At 41.1% G+C, this 18,318-nt stretch overlaps 3 protein-coding genes across 7 annotated transcripts; all 3 read right to left on the reverse strand.

The window, feature by feature from the left end:
* Positions 1-203: 203 nt before the first annotated feature.
* cidec (cell death inducing DFFA like effector c) lies at positions 204-4,845 on the reverse strand. Of its 4 annotated transcripts, none has more exons than XM_006784643.2 (6): positions 4,709-4,845; positions 3,306-3,409; positions 3,047-3,200; positions 2,209-2,358; positions 1,429-1,622; positions 204-696 (listed from the first exon to the last, which is right to left on the reverse strand). In XM_006784643.2, exons 2-6 carry the CDS (start codon positions 3,356-3,358, stop codon positions 513-515), a joined length of 735 nt encoding a protein of 244 aa, XP_006784706.2. In that variant the 5' UTR covers positions 3,359-3,409; positions 4,709-4,845; the 3' UTR covers positions 204-512. The 4 variants fall into 4 exon arrangements, with proteins under 4 accessions (XP_006784706.2, XP_035761014.2, XP_035761013.2 ...); XM_035905121.2 differs by lacking the exon at positions 4,709-4,845 and adding an exon at positions 3,649-3,802 and having other exon boundaries at positions 3,306-3,404; XM_035905120.2 differs by lacking the exon at positions 4,709-4,845 and adding an exon at positions 3,649-3,802.
* A 2,821-nt stretch (positions 4,846-7,666) lies between these two features.
* Positions 7,667-8,812, reverse strand: LOC102781428 (urocortin-3-like). 2 transcript variants are annotated; one of them, XM_006784642.3, is made up of 2 exons: positions 8,608-8,812; positions 7,667-8,293 (listed from the first exon to the last, which is right to left on the reverse strand). In XM_006784642.3, exon 2 carries the CDS (start codon positions 8,279-8,281, stop codon positions 7,910-7,912), a length of 372 nt encoding a protein of 123 aa, XP_006784705.1. In that variant the 5' UTR covers positions 8,282-8,293; positions 8,608-8,812; the 3' UTR covers positions 7,667-7,909. The 2 variants fall into 2 exon arrangements, with proteins under 2 accessions (XP_006784705.1, XP_087697398.1); XM_087841272.1 differs by lacking the exon at positions 8,608-8,812 and having other exon boundaries at positions 7,667-8,317.
* A 4,044-nt stretch (positions 8,813-12,856) lies between these two features.
* On the reverse strand, positions 12,857-18,206 carry uqcrc1 (ubiquinol-cytochrome c reductase core protein 1). Its single transcript, XM_087840585.1, has 13 exons — positions 18,052-18,206; positions 16,944-17,084; positions 16,745-16,831; positions 16,493-16,622; positions 16,071-16,269; positions 15,398-15,477; positions 15,178-15,293; positions 14,878-15,021; positions 14,293-14,453; positions 14,110-14,195; positions 13,665-13,753; positions 13,454-13,529; positions 12,857-13,360 (listed from the first exon to the last, which is right to left on the reverse strand). Exons 1-13 carry the CDS (start codon positions 18,112-18,114, stop codon positions 13,296-13,298), a joined length of 1,437 nt encoding a protein of 478 aa, XP_087696711.1. The 5' UTR covers positions 18,115-18,206; the 3' UTR covers positions 12,857-13,295.
* Positions 18,207-18,318: the final 112 nt, after the last annotated feature.

Genomic DNA, 18,318 nt, shown 5'->3' on the forward strand with positions numbered 1-18,318 from the left:
TTCTGAGACAGAGGCAGGCTGCAGCTGACAGGACACTGCAGCCCAGGGGACAATTAGGGAAGCGTGGGAGAGACAGCTGGACCTGTTGCTAGTTCTGTAACCCCACCCACACACACACACCCACCCACACTCTCTCTCGCTCTCACTCTCTAAAGTGTCTTGTGGGTTTGCTGCATTCACATTTAAATGAACTTTCAGGAATGGCAAAATAAAAACAGTTGCTTTTATTTATTATATCATCATAGGAAAAAGTTGCACAATAGTGAGTAAAAGTGATTTTAGAGGAATAAATTGTGGCATTGGTTTATACATACATAAGAGGTAAACAAATGTAACAGAAAAAAAAAACAAAACCCAGTGACAATGAAAAGAGGCTGCTGAATTCATGACGTTGCCAAACTGCACTGGAAACCATGAGATGATGAAACAAACTGCATGCTTCATCTGTGACAACTACACTGTGACATACATCTAAGAGTAGGTAAGAGCTCAACCTCACCACTGTCAGTCTATCATAAGTAAGAAATCTTTCCCAGCAGCATGTTCTGCAGCTGTCTGATCCTGCTTTCCTGTGGCAGCGCCAGGCTCTTCTCCACTCGCTCCTCCTCTTCCAGCAGCTGCTCGATGTAGCAGGAGGAGCCCAGCAGGATATGGCCTGTGGCCTGCATGGAGAAGATGGTCCATCGCAGAGCCTCCCTGGAAAAACACACATGAGAACGAGAGGGAGGATGGTCATAAATAGCCAGTTCCCATTTACAGCGACATGAGTGGAAACCAATAGGCCCACACAAACAGCCTGCATGTAACGAGATATTAGTATCAGTCTGGTATAATTCAGACAAGTCACAACACAAGGAGGAGAGATAGTCGTGATAGTCACGACCTCAGATGCTCAATTCTGACATCAACTGAATTTCATAAAACTGATATCCATGACCTTTTAAACCACACATCCTGCAATAGGAGCGTCGCATTTGACAAGTCTGCAAAATGTAATCCTCTCAACTGAAGCTCCGAGCCAAAGCTGAAAACCAGCAGGTCTCGGCAGCGATGACATAACAAAATTAATCTCAGTAAAATCTAGCCTTTGGTCTTCTAGGGTCTGCGCATTTCACCACCCACACAGGCGTACACGCTCAAACCTGAGTGCATCATTTATACACAAGGGTCTGCTTTTAATACTTTTATAAGAGAAGCACGGGAGGGAAAAAAATACTAAAAATTCTCAAAAGATAATCGTGCTAATTTATGCATTAGAAATTCATTCACACTGATCAGTTTTCAGCTCTAAGTGGATTAAGCTATTACTACAAACAATATGTTTCAGTAAAGATGCCACAGAGATGCTCTGAAAAAACAATCAGTTACATAATAGTTCAACACAAAATACAAAAATATCAGAATATTCTGGCAGCCTCCATCACTCACTTTAGCATCTTTTTGGCAGCGTAACAGCGCAGGTCATAGGACACAGTATAAACACCATACAGCGTTGCCTTCACATTCAGGCAGCCAATGAAATCTTTGGGGTTTTTCTTGTAGAGGTCAAAGGTCAGCTTGGCCACATCTCTCCGCTGCTGTTGCTGCCTGTAGTCAATAAGGCAATCTCTGGAGAGGTTGTACTGTGGGACGACAGGATGAGGGATATGAGTCAGGACAAATGGGCACAAATTAGCGCTCAACTCCACCGCCACACACTTGAACTACACACTGATGGCGCTCCTGCCAGCGATGATGTGAGTAGCAAATGACAATGAGAAAAAGGTCAATGAGGGGTCGTTGCAGAAAACATTTGGGAAGGGGTCCAAATTAATGCATGTATCACTTTCTGTGAAAGTTAATTGCTTTTGTGTGAATGTTACTGCAATCTAACAAACCCCTCATGTCCAGTTAGTATCACACCCCTGCCTTCCATTTTTCTCAAAAATATTGAGAGGGGAGAAATTAATGTGAGGTTCACTCTGCGTTCTGCGTTTGCACAACAAATGGCATGTTGCCCTTCCATTTAATTTGATGGATAGAAAATTTAACTGGATAGCCAATGTATCACAACACAGACTGGTCCACATTCATGGCTGCTGCATTATGCCTTTCTATCAGTCTACATCAAAGAATCACTGCCTATCAATATGTTAATATTTGCATGGCCACAATGAAGTAAAGTTGCTGGCCAAGAGTGCCATCTAGTGGCTAATCAAAACTACATACAGGATGTGGGCTCCACTTCTGTCCCTTCTGCAGAGCCATCAGAACAGCATTTTCTGGGAGCGTTTGAAAGAATTCCTCTGTGTCCACACCAGTGCCATCTTCATCCAACACCAACACACTGATGCACAGTATACCCAACGAGTCACTGACCTGAGCGAGAGTAGAGATGAGGAAAAAATAAATACATACAGTGACCTCATCAAAAGAAAATATGCTGCAAACCATAAAGCAGTTATTACACAGCTGTTCTGAAACATTTATTTTTGGAGCGGTCTCTTCTGTGATGACCCCATTGTTGAGGCAACAGCCAGACGGCTTGATGAGTAATGAAAACGCTAGGAATCATATATGATAACCTTCTCAACACCCATCAGAGCCTTTACACCATTCTGTCAGACGGCACTCTCCACAGCCATCATTAAGAAGCTGATTCAGGGAGCCTGTTTTTCATCCCTTTACCAAAAGGTACAAGGAGCACTGAATTAATGCCAAGGCATACTGAAGCCATTCAGATCTTGCTAAGACACTTTAGGCTTTATTAAATTTGGCTTCTTTATAAATTAACATTATTATAGTCTGACACCAGCCCTTTTTCTTGTTACATTTCACTTACATGAGCTCGAAACACACTCAACCACTTCAGATGGTGCAGCAACAAGTGGCAAACCTTTATCTAATTTCAATGGTCAATACACACCACAGAATGATTCCTGATTCCTCTGTTTTTAGTCCAAATGCTTTGTGACCACCTTACCGTGATTATTAGCTGCTGACCAAGTCCCCCCCCCCCCCCCGACATACACACACAGCATTTTTACACCTCACATCTTTCTCTCACCTTATTTGTCAGGTCTTCTAACGTGTCTGCCATTATACCCTTTTTCACACTGCGGTCAGCATTCGTGACCCTGAAAGGCTTCGGTCGAGGAACTCGACCTGACAGGAGCTGCTGGGTCATGGAGGCACTAGCTGACACGCTCGCTGTTACACACCTGAGAAAAAGGTCTAAGACGTCAGGTCATCAGCTCATATATTTAAAAAAAATTTTTTAAAAATGGCAAAAGAGCTAAGGGTGACAACCATCACAAAGCACTTACTTGGAGAGGTTAGATGGCGTGAAAAGGCTGAGTGACCTCATAGCATAATCCATATGAGAACAACTCGACTTGCAATTATCAGTATGATCAGTGTGGCAGCTAGGCTTCATGTGAAAAATAAGGAGACAGAAGGAGACAGCAGCAGCTTTGCAGTTTAAAACTGAAAATACCAGTAATAAATTTAGGAAAACGATTTCAGCAAATTCTGGAACTGGAGGCCATTTTTGGCAGTCAGTCTTACTCATTTATAAATATAACTTGTATGATAAACATTCCTTAAATTTCATGATTATGTCCCAATAAAAAGAAAAGACAAGAAACAATCAAGAATGTTAACTCTTACAGTTTAGGAAACTCGAGACTTCTCCCAACCCTGTCTGAATATAATCCTTATATTGATCGTTTTTGTTCCCGAAGCACTGCTCCCAGCAGTGTGGACCACAAAAGCCTCTGAAATAAAGTACACGCTCCTCTCTTGTTGCTGTTTCTTGCAACACTTGGTCACTGACCTTTGTGCTGATGACTGTTGATCTGGTTGCAACTCATCAGCTTTATTGAGAAATCCTGCATAAACACTCCCACTGGCCCTGGATTTTAATTTGTTATAATAACCCAGTATCTTAAAGAAAGTTCAGCTAAAATTAAAAATACACAGCTGCATGAAGAATCAGGCAGTGTGTTCAGCAGAGCAGCACTAACCTAATTCTAACAAACTCTACTCTACTGCTTAGTGGCTTCAAAACTGAATTGAATCTGTGAGGCTCCAAAGCGGTTGAGGAGATCTGAGGAAAGATGTTATTTAGGGGAATGTATGCTTTAATTACAGCATTATTTTATAATGCTGGAGGACATGAGAACACATGTACTTTTCACAAATTAGGTCATAGTTCATTGCTCAGCACACGTTGCATCTCACACTGGTGATTGGCTCACGCTGACGAGGTGTGTGCGCACTGTCAGGTGTTATCACACTGGGCTACACGTCATTGTCTGACATCACCTGTGCGCACCAAAGGAAAATCCTAAAAGTCAAGACGTTACTGTAGGAAAAAGCAGCAGATACATTTCTGTGTACTCGTTTATGGCTCAATCCAGCTAAAACAGATGTTTAGACAAATGAAAGCCGCTATGAATTTAAAATACATGAATTAAAGGACACTGGAGTTCACATATACATGGGGGGGTGAGGCTGCTCAGTATGACACTGAACAGCTTCATTTAGCCATTTCTAAACTAGGCTTTCTCGCACGTGAACAAAGTGTACACCGTCAAATAAAGACAATAGCTCCACAAAAAGAAGAAAAATAAAGAAAATGCTCGTTAAAGTTCACGGTTTATATTAAATCTGTTCGTGGTAATTAAAACAAATCATAGCGAAGCAAAATCCTTAGATGAACCCTTACGTTTGTCGTGTTCGTCCCGTGAAGCGCCTTCCCGCTAGCTGGCTGAACCGCTAATTATTGGCACCTGCTAACGGCTGTAATTAAAGCCTGCGCCATTTTGAATGTACCTGTCTTTATTTTAGGGTTAGTGTCGTTCTTTTTTTCTTTTTTTTTAAACAACATGCTATCCACTGGGCATACTCAACACTTGCGAAAACCCCTATTCATCCAAAATGTTAAAATGGCACCTAAAAGGATAGTGGATGAAGATTTCAATTAATTACGGAAGTAAAAAAAGCAAAGGACATCTTGTGGATGAGCAAGGAACTGCAGTTAGGAACTTTCTGCTGTTACATACGTAACTTTACTGGGCAGTTTTTTACATAATCTATTTTATTACAAAACATTTAAATATTTAAATATACAAAAATCTTTAATCTTCAAATGTGACCATCCTGCCAAACATTCAGTTCGGCAGAAATACCACATACAGACCACATCGTGATAAGATGATGAGATCATCTGCATGCTGATGCATCTGTACAGTAATGACTGAGCAGTGAAGCCCACTTTCGTTGATTTCTCTAGTGCATTTTGAATGAATCGGCTGCTGCTGTGAGAAAAGCTACAGGAAATGTCAGTAAACATCCACCATCTCATGGATTGCTGACTATCTCACAAAGAGGGTGCAGTATGCTGAACAGAGCTCTGTGTGATTTGGTTGATGTGCAGTACAGTAGCTCCACAGGAATCTGTGCTCACTCCATTCCTGTTCACCTGGTACACCTCAGACTTCCCTTATACTTCCTGGTCATGCTACCTACAGTAATACTCTGATGAGTCTGCAGTGGTTGGATGTATTAGTGATGGACAGGAGGACTAAACTATGTATGGGGTGGTCTGTGAGGAATCATCTGTGAAGCAGTGACACCACCTGGATGGTGATGGACTTCAGAAGGAAGAGGTTGGCTGAACAATCCATTCCCCTCTCTGTTTATCGTTTATAGGACAGGATCTGGATATGGTGGAGGAGTACAACTGGAAGACCAGCACAGGCTGGATAAACAGGGCACGAGCAGGCTCTACTTCCTACAAAAGCTGAGAGTGTGAAGCAGAGTGATGGAGGTTTTCTATCACTCAGTGTCCTTTGCTGTGGTCTGCTCAGGGAGCAGCATCAAAGCTGGTGACACCAACAGTCTGAATAAACTGATTAGGAAGGCTGGCCCTCTGACTGGTGGCAAACTGGACACTTTTATAGCTGTGATGAAGACGAGGCATCTGAAAAACCATCATCCATCATGGATAATCCTGAGAAACCTCTGCATGACTTACTGGACAGGCAGCAGAGCTCCTTCTCTAACAGACTGATTCAACTCTGCTGTCACAAAGAAACACACGGGAAATCTTTCATACCGCACGTTATCATCCTCCATAACACAATATATCTGTCTGACAAAGAACCATCTGCCAGATTTTTTTCAACAGGTTATTTGGTAAATTCAAAAGAATTTCCCAAATATGCCTCCTCTCACAAGCCTCCTCTCCATCACAACTATAAAAGTGTCCAATTCAAAAGATATGGGATAAACAAAGCATTTCTCATCTCATCATCAGTGGAATAGTGAAAATTTGGAATAGTCAAATAATGCTCAGACAGGCAAACGCTGTAGGTTTTGTTAGGAGGGAAAATGGTTACTTAATGACTGAAATGTTCAGTCCAAGTGTATTTCCTGTACTCTTAGCAGCTGTCTCGGCCAATGCGTGCAACAACTTGGAAGCCAAACTGAAAGGGACAAATAAAGACTGCGGTGTCACAGATGAGAGCACTCATTACATAAATCAGAGTACACTCCAGTTGCGGTTTATGGTGATAACTGCCTTGTGATGATGATGATGATGTGAGTTTTATTTATTTGAACTTCATGATAAGTTCATATTTTAAGTATGCTTCACCAGACAGATACGTCAGACTATAGAGCTGTGCCATGGGAAACAAAGCTCCAGCTTAAACACAGAGTAGAATTACTGTTTAAAAGCAGAAACACTTGTTTTATTTGTGGTTTACCACCCGTGGTAACTGCTACAAGAGATGCTTTTAGGCTAAAGGTTTGAAAAAAACAGAGATAATACTGTTGTAATATTCTCATGGCAGTGTAAACAACCCCAAGCTAATTAATGCCAGCTAAGGCAACAATCTAATACTATTGTGTAAATAACTGTCAAAGCATTTATTTTAATTCCAGATAGTTTGTCTGCTGCTCAGCAGGGTATTAGTGGCTTCTTTACTAATACTAATAGTAATTGAAGTGATTTGTTTCATTTAGTTTCTGTTATATCAGCACAATTTTTGAGGTCCAAAAGTGTGAAGATGATATTTAAATCAAGCCAAAGTCATGGTCAGCATAAAACAGAGAAGAAGAAAAAAGCCTCACAGTGTAAATCAGATGAGCAGTTTATTTCACTCTGTTGCTTCACATTTCTTGCTCGGTGTAAGAGCACAGATTAATTATGCCATAGATGTTAGTCTAATCCAGACCAGATAGGGCTTCAGACTAAGAATAGCTGTGACTTGTTTGCCAAATGTATCAGTAGTGAACAAAGGTTTTTAGAAAGGGTCTCTTCTTCTTTTCAGAGGTCAATATCCTGCGCATGTCTTTGTCCTGTTATCACCCATCAGCGCCTGCTGTGGGTGACGCAGGCTCATTTGGCTGAGACCCATTCATTTGTGCTTTATGGGCTCCTGATGCTTGTAATTATGGCAAGCGTGCCTGATATCAGTGCAGAAATGAATTAGACTTGAGAAAAAATGGATTATGATATTGGATTTAATTGTATGCTTTCTACGGATTGCATGCAAATACAATAAAACACTTCTCCGAGTCACAGTTTGGGAGCCAGTGGTGAGTATCTGAGACTAAACACCAGCATCATCTTACATTGTTTGCAGTGTCCTTGTTGTGATTGTTGTTGTTGGTTTTTTGTTTGTTTTTTCACATCACTGTAGTGATTAATCAGTCCATGGTGTGGTTTGTGTGTGGAATGTAAATGGATTAAAGTATAAAAGTAAAGCAGATCTAAGCTCTAAAGGACAGATACTGACCGCAATGACTACTTTCACATGAACTAACATTGTTTCTAACCAGGTGTCAGTGCCGCAATGTGTTAGCTCTGTTGTGAAATGAGATTTCCTCCATCAAGCCTTCAAACTTCTCCGGGGGGCTTTCATTTCCTCTTGCCTATTCGTGCCATCAGCTCTGCATTGGCTGCTGCCTTGGTCCTCATGTCCTGATTCTTGGCTAGGTCTATGAGTACACTGAGGATGCTGGTGGGAACATCAAGGGACAGAGCAAAACGGGACCCCTGCTGGGCTCTCTTTGGCACCTGGGAGGCAGGGCGCGGGGCTCGCCTGAGCACGAGATGATGCTGTGATCGGAGCAGTGAGCTCAACGCACCGTTGCGGTTTAAGATGTCGACAGCCAGCATGTCCCTCTCTGTGTCTTCATCGAGTTTGGCAACAGCCAGACTGCTCCTCCGGCTCTGAACACACAAAGGAAGCAGCAGAGCCAGACAGAAGCACGCACGCACACTTCTCATGGTCAGGACTGTCTGCAAGCAGAGAATCAGCTCCATATTACACAACTGTGACAGTGCAAGACTTCAGTGAGTGATCGCATGGAAAGACAACAACATATCCAACTGATGTACAAAAATAAAAATAGCTTTTTATTTCTTCAGCAATAAAAAGATGATGAAACACTAAATTCTTTAATACAGTTCTTTGCAAATCATTTTAGATCATCTGAATATTTAGTTTCTTAACCTTTCAATCATCCATCCATTTGATCCTCCTGTATTCTCTGATTCATGCATAGATAAAGCTTTGCAAACCTCGTCAAGAGCCAGCCAAAATCAATACTTACTCAGTCACCAATATCAAAAGTTGGTAACTTGACAAAAAGGCACTTCTCCCTCCTCTGTGTTAAAGACAGCAGCTCTTTTTATGCTCAGATGTCCTGTAATCTTGTATTTTCTGTCTCACAGCTTCTGCTTCTTCACCGGAGGAGCAATGTGCACCAAACACGATCGGATGTTGAACTGGACTTGACGATGAGCCGTTCGTCCTTTGCTTCGTCTTCAACCACTTTAATCCTCGCCGTGACACTGCCCCTTCCCCTCTCTGTTTATCGTTTACATCTCTACACCCCATCGCCCTCCCCTCATTTCATCTCATTTCCTTTGCACTCAGTGCTATCTTATTCTTTCTAAAAATAACACAATAGTAATCACAATAGCTTGCTTGGAGTGACTTGAAAAGTTGCCCCAATTTGGAGTCAAAGCACAGCCCACCTCCACGTCCATTCAGAAGTTAAGCATGGAGACGCTGCGAGAAAACAGTAATTGTTGGGTGTTGAAATGTCCCATAAATTGTTCATCTTTTCATCATGCTTGTTAGTTTATGTTTTGGAAATCATCCGTGCAGACTGAGTGAACATGCAAACATGACAGTGATAAGAACACTGTGGGAGACATGCCCATTTTGGTCTAATATAATTGAATGTATTTAAGGAGTTTGAAACATTAAGGTGGTTGGGAGCTGGTTTAGATTTACTGACAACAGTGTGAGTGAGTCTGTTCTGTAACATGCATTAGCTGGATATCACAGCAACTAAATAGGATGTCATCACATGAAGTGAGTGAGGTGAATTTTTTTTGTGTGTGTTTGTTAATACAAATTAACAACACAGAATAAAAGTTTTTCACTGGCTGCCAGTTTTGAAACTTGTTCTTTGACTAATGTCAGTCTTTTCGATCTGACCCTCTGCATGACAGCCCCTCCTTGACGTGTTTTTACGCCTATGCCACAGGGGAAAAAAACATTGACTCTTAGAGGAACATGCTGTGAGAACACATCTTTCTTCCTTTCTACAGAGCACAGAGGAGAAGAGGTGAGTATAAAGAGGTTAGAAGGAGAAGTGACTGCAGATAAAGCCCCGTGGAGAAGAACAAGGAGGAAAAGTCTTACAGGGCCAGGAGGGCAACTCATCAAGACGAAGCCTATCTCGTTTCCTGAGTCACCTCCATTCGGGCCCATCAAAGAACTTACTCTCATCCGACTAATGATATATTACGAGTGCAGCCAGATTACGATTGCTGGGTCCTTGAGGGCCTCAGGCTTACGAGCCGTTTCAGTTACCCACAGGTCACAGTAATGTCACACAGCAACAAACAGATGTACTGAGTTGTACCAGCAGCATTATTCAACATGACACGGAGCAGCACATGAACCTCAGACGATGTCATCTGTGTGATTCGAGATAAAACATACGTCATAGCAGGTCCTACTTGCCCATTCAACTGACTAATGACGTAGGCTGTTTACAATGAGCCTGATGCGTATCAGAGAGCACTTTATTCTCCGACTGTTCGCCCCGCTTAATATTCATGAAATGTTTAAGTTCTAAAGACGTTGTTAATAAAACGCAGCAATTGGCAGCAGTAAGGACAGGCTATTAGAAGACAACTGCAAATACTTATTCACTGTGGCAAAACTGAAGTAGGCAAACTGCGCTTTGGCCACAGACACAATTTAAACGTCAAGCCATAGATCACAGATTAACCCAACATATCATCTGAAGTTTGAGCACAGATAATACAAATGGCACGTCTGGTTTAGGACGACAACATGAATGATAATGTGTTCATTAATGTATACAATTTTTTCAGAAAAGTAAAAAGTGCGATGTTTACAACACTTCAAAAACTGTGACAATTTAAGTTCCAGCAGAAACTTTAGATTTAAAAGTGAAGGTAGTAGTGATGGGTCGTTCGCGAACGAAATGGCTCTTAGAGCCGACTCCTTATTGCGAGCCGGCTCCTTATTGCGAGCCGTCACGTGGGGTTTTTTTTCTTTCTCTCACCCTCTCTCGCGCACTTTTTTTCTGCTTCACTCAGCACACGAGCCTTGTCCTTTACGCTGGGCAGAGGGGGGAGGGGCGGTAGTTACATTCAGTAGCACAGGAACAGAGCAGGAGGGAGAGAAAGAAAAAGAGCCAGGGACAACAAAGGTATTTTCACAACTATTTTCAGTTGCAGATGATAAAGGATTCAGGAAGTTTATTCATGCAGATCCATATGACAGAGAATATGCATGTTCTTTTTGTTTTCATATTTTAATTTATATTTAATTGTGTTGTGGTTTGCAGTGTTTTGTGTTGTTTCACTTTAAATTTGTAAAAGGAAAAAGCTGAAAATTTAAATAGTTAAAAGTTGAACTGTGACTAGTTGGTTTTGTATTATATTATTTATCACATTTTATGTGGAGTGAATAAATAAAAGTATATTTACGGTGGCCCCTACAGACAAAACACGTACAAACTCCAAAACACATTTCTAGCATGAACTGAACTTCCAAAGCAGAGCTACTAGATCACTTAAATTACACAATTGAAAGCATGTGTGTATTGTTTGTGTATTTATACACAGGCACTCATATATATTCAAATAATTTAAAAAAAAAAGTTCATTTACCTGTTACTACCACACACCAAATCCGGTCGTTGGTACTTGCTGGCTTGTGTAGCCACTAGGTAACAAAAGCTCAACACTGCGCCTAGCATCCTGGAGCACTTCTGTTGTCTTTTGTACGTGTTTTGAGTTTTTACGTGCTTCTGAGTTTTTTACGCGCTTCGGAGTTTGTACATGTTTTTACGTGTTTTGGAGTTTGTATGTGTTTTGTCTCTAGGGGCCACCACATATATTTATATAAAAACATATATAAATAAAACCACTTTTTTTACGTTAGTAATTCCTTTTGTGCATAATTTTATATTATTGTTAATAATAAATTAATTAAAGCAACAAAAACACCTGAAGAGCCGGTTCAGAGCCGAAAGAGCCGGCTCTTTTTAGTGAGCCGAACCGAAAGAGCCGGATCTCTAAAAAGAGACGGAAATCCCATCACTAGAAGGTAGTCTAGTAACCACATCATCAGTGCTTTAAACGTCCAAGAACCTCCAGACAGAAATATTAGCCCCCACACAGCTCTTCCAAACAAACTAGTTTTATTTTGGATGCTTACATTATTTTACTTTACAAAATCTGCCAGGGTCAAAATTATTAGGCCACCCAATGCTAATTGAGAATTGAGAATCCTTTTTGATGGATTAAAGCTTGCAGTCATTTGTTGTGAATTTCAACAAGTCTCAAACATGCCTCCTGAGTAATCTCAGCTCATTCTTCTTTAGCCAATCTGTCAAGCTCCTCTAGATGGTCTTCTAGCGTGGACTTTGTTCTTCTGTTCACCTCACAGATTTTCAATGGGATTCAAATGAGGCCAGTCAATAACTTTCACTTTGGTCTTCTTCAGGAGCATGTTTTCGGTCGTTATTGTGTTGGAAAACAAAGCACTGACCAGACTCAGCTTTATATTCAAAATCTTCACATATTCTTCTTTCTCCACATCCACAGCATAATACTCCCACTCCTGTGTTTCACTGTGGGGACGGTGTTCTTTGGGTTGTAGCCGCTCCTTTTTTCTCCAAACATGAGCAGCAGCTTTATGGTCAAAAAGCTGTAGCTTCATCTCATCTGTTCTTGTCCTTAGTATGCTTCAGTCTGACTTCAAGGTGTCTCTTCTGCACGAATAGTTTTCTCTTGCTAACCTCACAATCCATTCCTGTGCAGTCCTAGTCTTGTTCTGTGGCGTACTCTTTGTTTTTATACTGTGTGTAAATTGGAAGATAACCCTCAGCTTTAACCAGATTTTACAAGTTTCAAGTATCGCAAAGTTAAAGTGCATCATTGCACAGCAGTGGTTTGTGCTTTGGCTCAATTAAAGTTTTTCCTTCTGCTGAAAAATCTTATGTGGAAACACAATTGATGCTTTCTAAAGGAAACTACTGTGTTTAGAAATGCTATGTTGAAAAGCCCTTGCTGTGTTTAAAAAGTACTTTTTCCTTAGTGGTCTGATATTACAAACCTATGTTTTAAAAACATTGTGAGGTGTGAATGCGACTCACAGTAAGACCAGGTTAGCTCTTTGCTTATATTGTGTTTAAAGATGTGGCTTTTGCACATGCGTACTGTTTACATTCATATTCAACATTTCTGTATTTAAATAATTTAATCATTAAGAAATCCTTTTGTATGACTAACAAAGGGACACAAAAAAAATATTTTACAGTTTTTTTTTTAATTTTTGTTGGAATGAGAGCTTCTGTTATGTACAATAGTGGACAGAAACAAATGTTACAGAAATTATAAATATACTCTTGCTCCATCTGGTGATATTCAGTACTGACCATATTATGTCACACTGATAATTATTCAATGTTCAAGTCAGCCCTCTGTTCCCTTTATAAATCAGTATAAGGTGAGCAGTACAATCAACATGTAACCAGAACGCAATTTAAAGACAAAATATGCAGATTGGCTGCCCCCTGATGGCTACTGTTAATGAGCTGGTTGGACAAAAACGGGAAGCAGAGGTTGGATGGCTGCCTTTGCTGACACACCAACATGTGGACAATCCACTGTTTACTCTCGCAGAGATAAGGGGAGGAAGGTGAAGTAAGGGTGAGGAAGAAGAGACACATCATAACTAATCATCTTAGAACCTCAGCCAGTACATGGCACTGCGCATTCTGTTGTAGTCCGGTAACTGCTCAACGGGGCCTGGTGGAGAGAAGGAGGGACAGGTTAGAGAAAATAGTTGCAGCATGAGCTGCATCCTTGCTGTGAAGAGACTAAAAGTACAGCAGAACTCACCGACAGCAGCCACAGCAGGACACTTATCGTAAATATATTTGTAGCAGATGTCACGCACCATCTTGGGGGTCACAGCCTGAAAGGAAAGATTTAGAGTTAAAAACGCTCATCCGGGAGAGACTACAGGACTAAGCCAAATCTGAGAAGGTACTATATGATGCTGTGAAGACACAAAACATTGTGATCTTTTTGCCCTTTAGAGTAAACTTACATCAATCCGAGCATCCCACTCTGCTATAGGAATACGCCGGCCGTAGTTCAAAATGTGTCTGCCAATGTCGTCACAGATTGGTGTTGTTCCTAGAAGGTAAACAGGAGTGTCAACTTATAATTCATGAGAGTTAATATTCATGAAATGTTTAAGTTCATAAAAAGTCCGAGTTCATAAAAAGAGAATGTTTTCATTCTTTTTTTCTGTGATTAAAACATACTGTACTGTGTGAGACTTTCAGGGATGCAGTGTACACAGTACCATCAGGTAGTGTCATTGCTCTCAAATTCATTCTGCTGCTTAATAGTGAACATGTTCAGCTCAAAAATGTTTTAGGACTTTACTTTTTTGAAAGGAGCTTAGGAAAAAGATCTAAAAATTCCAGGTTTTCAACGGTGTGAAAAAACTATATGCACGTGTATAATCCATTACAGATATTACGTACCATTGAGCTGTCCAACCAGGCTAGCCTTCAGAGCATTCCTGCCTCTGGCGACATCACTCTCTGTCACTGTGGTGCACAGATTCATCCTGCAGGGAGCAAAATATGAAAGAATTAAACCTTTAGCAACAAATCACAGTCTCTGATGTCCCCTTTGCATCTCTCTGTCCGTGAACCATTACTGACCAGGCATTCTGGGACCAGTGCATCATGTCGTCGATGTTGTTCTTATCGGCCACAAAGTAAATGCCCAGCAGGCCAGTGTCACTGTAGGAGGAGTGGAAAGCCTGGAAGCTGTGACAGAGGTTATCCTCCACCGCCAAGCGAGCCAGGCGGCTGCTCAGGTGCTGAAAAAGAGAAGAAAAAGAAATATGTTATTATATTTCTTCATAACTAAAGAAGAAACCAAGAAAGTTTTTCCAGTTGAACTGATTCGTGTATTCAATAGCTGACACTCACAACATACTTACAGTATTACTAAAAAAAAAGTACTCTTTTTTTTTTGTTTACATTTTAATCACTTTCTTGTCAGACATAACAAAGACTTGTTCATCTCAGCAAGATCCTCCTTTCTGAGTTTAAATCTCAAATCTGATATATTATACACTGTGGCAGCAACACTTTTTTACCTGAGAACAAATAAAGCTTAAAAGATAAAGAACCAACATGATGATGTCATTTTTGTGGACATTTCAATACTACAGTTACACTTTCATCGTTGCCGTCTTTTCTACACTGTGTACATTTTAAAAAATAAATAACATTTCCAACCTTTCCACCACCGTAGGTAAGGTCATAGCTGCCGATGATGGCGTTGGCCACCATAAGAGGCACGATGTCTGGACTAGCAGCACTAGCACCCTCCACGGCGATGGCAATGTGTGCCAAGGGAAAAGCATCGTCACGCATACGGACCTGAGGAGAGGAAGAAGACCATTTACCATAATTGTGAATGTCCCCACGTCTCATTCTAAACAAGAACCAGGTTTTTGAAATCTTTATAAACACAAATACTGAAGAAAAAAAATTAACATGCAGTTTTTATTTGTTTTTTTAATTAACACATCTCACCTCACTGCCAGTAAACCGGCAGGGTGACAACACAGGGACAGCATCTCCCTCGTACTCAAAAGACACTCCACTGAAGTGAGACTTGGCCAAACCAACCAGCTCGTCGTGGCTCACACCTGTAGAGGAAACACACCAGATAAGCATCAAGGCTTTCAAGGAAATGTAGAGCACCATAATGCACCGTAATGCGTCCTAACAGCCTAAGAGGAAGAACACCTACCTCCAGCAGCAGCGAGCACCATGCGAGGAGCTTTATAGTGGCTGTTGACGTAATCCACTAAATCCTGGCGAGTCAGATTCCTGTGAGCATTGTATAAAAGATTTGTCATTTTTTTACATGAAGGTGCAAATTGTGTGATTTTTTTGCTGTGTTAGTTAAAGAATTATTACAAATATCATTAGAGCTGTGCCATATCATATTGTCTGCAATAATACCAGTATAAATTTATATGCAGTATAAAAATTATTGCGATAGCAAACAAATAGGTGACAATTTAGTAGCTCCAAAAAAAAAAAAAAAAAAAAAAAAAAAAAAAAAAGTACAATATAAGCATATTTCCCTCATTGCTGGGTTTCAAAACTGGCAATTTTGATTTTCGTGAAGGTTTCGGGAATCATCGAGTGACACCACTGACTAGAAAGTCGGTGCCAAACAGTCTGATGATGTCATATTTTCAGCTCGCCTAAGATCACTTGGAACATCAGCCAAGTAGGTAGTAAAAATAGTACTTGGTATCAGGTAGTACCACCTAAATGGAAAACCCTAAAAACTGAGTCAAGCTATACTGGGCCAACCCGAATAGCCCGAGTGGTCTTTCCCCTAACAGCTGTTCTAAGACATAATAATAATAATAATAATCTAGAGATATTCATGAGCAGGCAGCTCCTCCCACCTGGCACTGCTGGAGGGGCCCAGCACACTGTGTCCCAGAGCAGTCCCCTGGAAGGCTGTGGCATGCAGCAGGTCCAGGCAAACTTCCTGCAGGTTGCTCTCAACTTCCTCCAACTCATGCAGGACCACGCTCCGCTGCTGCTCGATTTCAGCCTCGTTAAGGGAGCAGCTCTGCACGACTTCTGACAGCAGCTCAACAGCTGGAAAACACAGATGTTGTTCACAACTAAGAGGAGAAATGCACATACTTTGTGCTAAGAAACAATGAAAGTTGGAATTTCTTCCCTTCATAGTAGAGAACCAAGTATAAGTGACTGATTTATTTTTATATTCTCATTCAATATTGTATCTCACTGTGATGTCTTGGCCATCACTGTATTATTAAAACTAGAGAACAATCTGTGTATTTTTTTTGCCTCTCACCTTTAGGCAGGTCTTTGGTCAGGGTCTTCATATAGTATGCAGTGTGCTCCCGGGAGGTGTAGGCGCTCAAGTGAGCACCCATAGACTCCACCTGCTGCTCAAGGGCTGTTTGTGGGTGCTTCTTGGTTCCCTGCAAAGAAGACAAAACACATTTATTGAAGGGGGGATGTAATTGCAACCTCTGTCATGTTGGATATATAAATTCTACTTTAACAAATAGCCCTGTAGGATAGCAAAGGTCATGAAGTTTACCTTGAAAGCCATGTGCTCCAGGAAAAAGCCTGCTCCATTATTCTTCTCACTCTCGTAGCGACTGCCTGCACTGATCCACAGTCCAACCTGTGACAAAGAAGAGATGGCATGTGCTGAATAAATATGCTGAGGTTTACATGAGTAAAAGTGTCTATCGTGTGCTTAAACAACTCCAACATGATTTCTGACGTGTTCTTACAGTGCATGTAGCATGTCCAGTCTCCTCAGACGCAACCCTCAAACCATTGTCCAGTGTAGTAAGACGGGTTTCAGGGGCTCCTAACAGACTCTGGGCATAGCTTACTGAGGCCTGTCCACGCCTCAAGGACAGCAGGATGGGCTGGAAAAGTTACAGATGCAAAACATTAAAACAATAAATTTTAAAATAGGACTCTGGAGAACCACTTTTATATTTTATTATACTACATAACATCCCAATATAAGAACACTTATACTACAGGTGAACCATCCCAATGATCTATCTGCAAGTTTAAAAGGACTCTCCTGCTAGCAGTGGCTTTTAATTAAAATTATCCATTTTGTTCTGTGTTTACAACTGATTACCTGGGAGGAAAGCATATTTTTTTCTGACTTTGTATGCGCTAATAGGTAATAAATAAAATTAAAAAAATCATCAGCACAATCTTTATCACCTGCAGAATAAGTGATCAAAAAGCGAAAGGCTAACCCCAAATCCCTCTAGAGCAGTGTCTTTTTAAGACAGTACAGCTGTAATGACATGTCAGGGGCTGTCACTAGTAAACAGAACTGTACTGTTATTACAAAATCTGGTAAAATCTTGGATTTATGCCACAAGTATAATCCAAACTGGGTGTTATTACGACGTTTTCATGTTATTTTCGAGTTGACGTAGTAGTTCTTATCCAGCTCTTCAGCCGCATCAACAACAGTCATCATATGTCTTTCCAAAGTCGTTACACTATCGGTGCTAGCCTCACTTGTCTTTGAGGGCAAGTGAGGACAAATAGCAAATGTTACCTCGTCAATGACCAAATTTAAGTAAAACGACAATAAGACTGCTTGAAAGATCTTTAATGAAGTGGACAAAGCGCTTTAGGTAGCTGTTATAAGATGTATTGATTCATAAGCCGATTGACCTTGCAATCAGTGATAGCTAACTAATGCTAACCGGTTACAGACTCTCCATAGCTGTACAGCGGATAGCACAGCTAGCTAGCTTCCTGGCTAGCACGTACCAGAACACGTTTAGTGTTGCGGAACATTCCGCCAATATATTCCACATTTTTTAACAAAGTATTCTGTCCGACCTTTAAAGAGATACTTACTCTGTGGGTTTTGGCAAGGGCTCGACCCACAGTGCTCCCCACTCGGCATACGGACGCAGCCATTTCTTCGTACGGTTACAGAAGGCAGTCTCGGCTATTCGGTTGGTGCTAGATTGGATCTGTCGAAGGGACGACGCCGTGATTGGTTCTTACAGTGTGATGCAGGCGCCAGCACCTCTGCTGTTATTGGTTTAGACTTCGTTAGCCGAAGGAAAGCAGCCAATCACAACACAATAGAGTTCCCGCTGATCCAATCTAGTACAACCT

Source organism: Neolamprologus brichardi, chromosome 5, assembly GCF_056152115.1.
Source record: "Neolamprologus brichardi isolate AB-2024 chromosome 5, ASM5615211v1, whole genome shotgun sequence".
NCBI classification, from domain to species: domain Eukaryota; kingdom Metazoa; phylum Chordata; class Actinopteri; order Cichliformes; family Cichlidae; genus Neolamprologus; species Neolamprologus brichardi.

Bases quoted from the DNA above. Each gene is read 5' to 3' on its own strand.
- cidec (XM_087841271.1), bottom strand. From the start codon at position 3,550: ATGAGTAAGACTGACTGCCAAAAATGGCCTCCAGTTCCAGAATTTGCT. The intron at 2,359-3,046 runs GTGAGAGAAAGA...ACTCTCGCTCAG, and splicing joins TAGAAGACCTGACAAATAAG to GTCAGTGACTCGTTGGGTAT. The intron at 697-1,428 runs GTGAGTGATGGA...GTGTTTTTCCAG, and splicing joins GCTGCCAAAAAGATGCTAAA to GGAGGCTCTGCGATGGACCA.
- LOC102781428 (XM_087841272.1), bottom strand. From the start codon at position 8,317: ATGGAGCTGATTCTCTGCTTGCAGACAGTCCTGACCATGAGAAGTGTG.
- uqcrc1 (XM_087840585.1), bottom strand. From the start codon at position 18,114: ATGGCTGCGTCCGTATGCCGAGTGGGGAGCACTGTGGGTCGAGCCCTT. The intron at 16,270-16,492 runs GTGAGAGGCAAA...TGTGTTTTCCAG, and splicing joins GACCAAAGACCTGCCTAAAG to CTGTTGAGCTGCTGTCAGAA. The intron at 15,478-16,070 runs GTGGGAGGAGCT...CAATGCTCACAG, and splicing joins GGCCCCTCCAGCAGTGCCAG to GAATCTGACTCGCCAGGATT.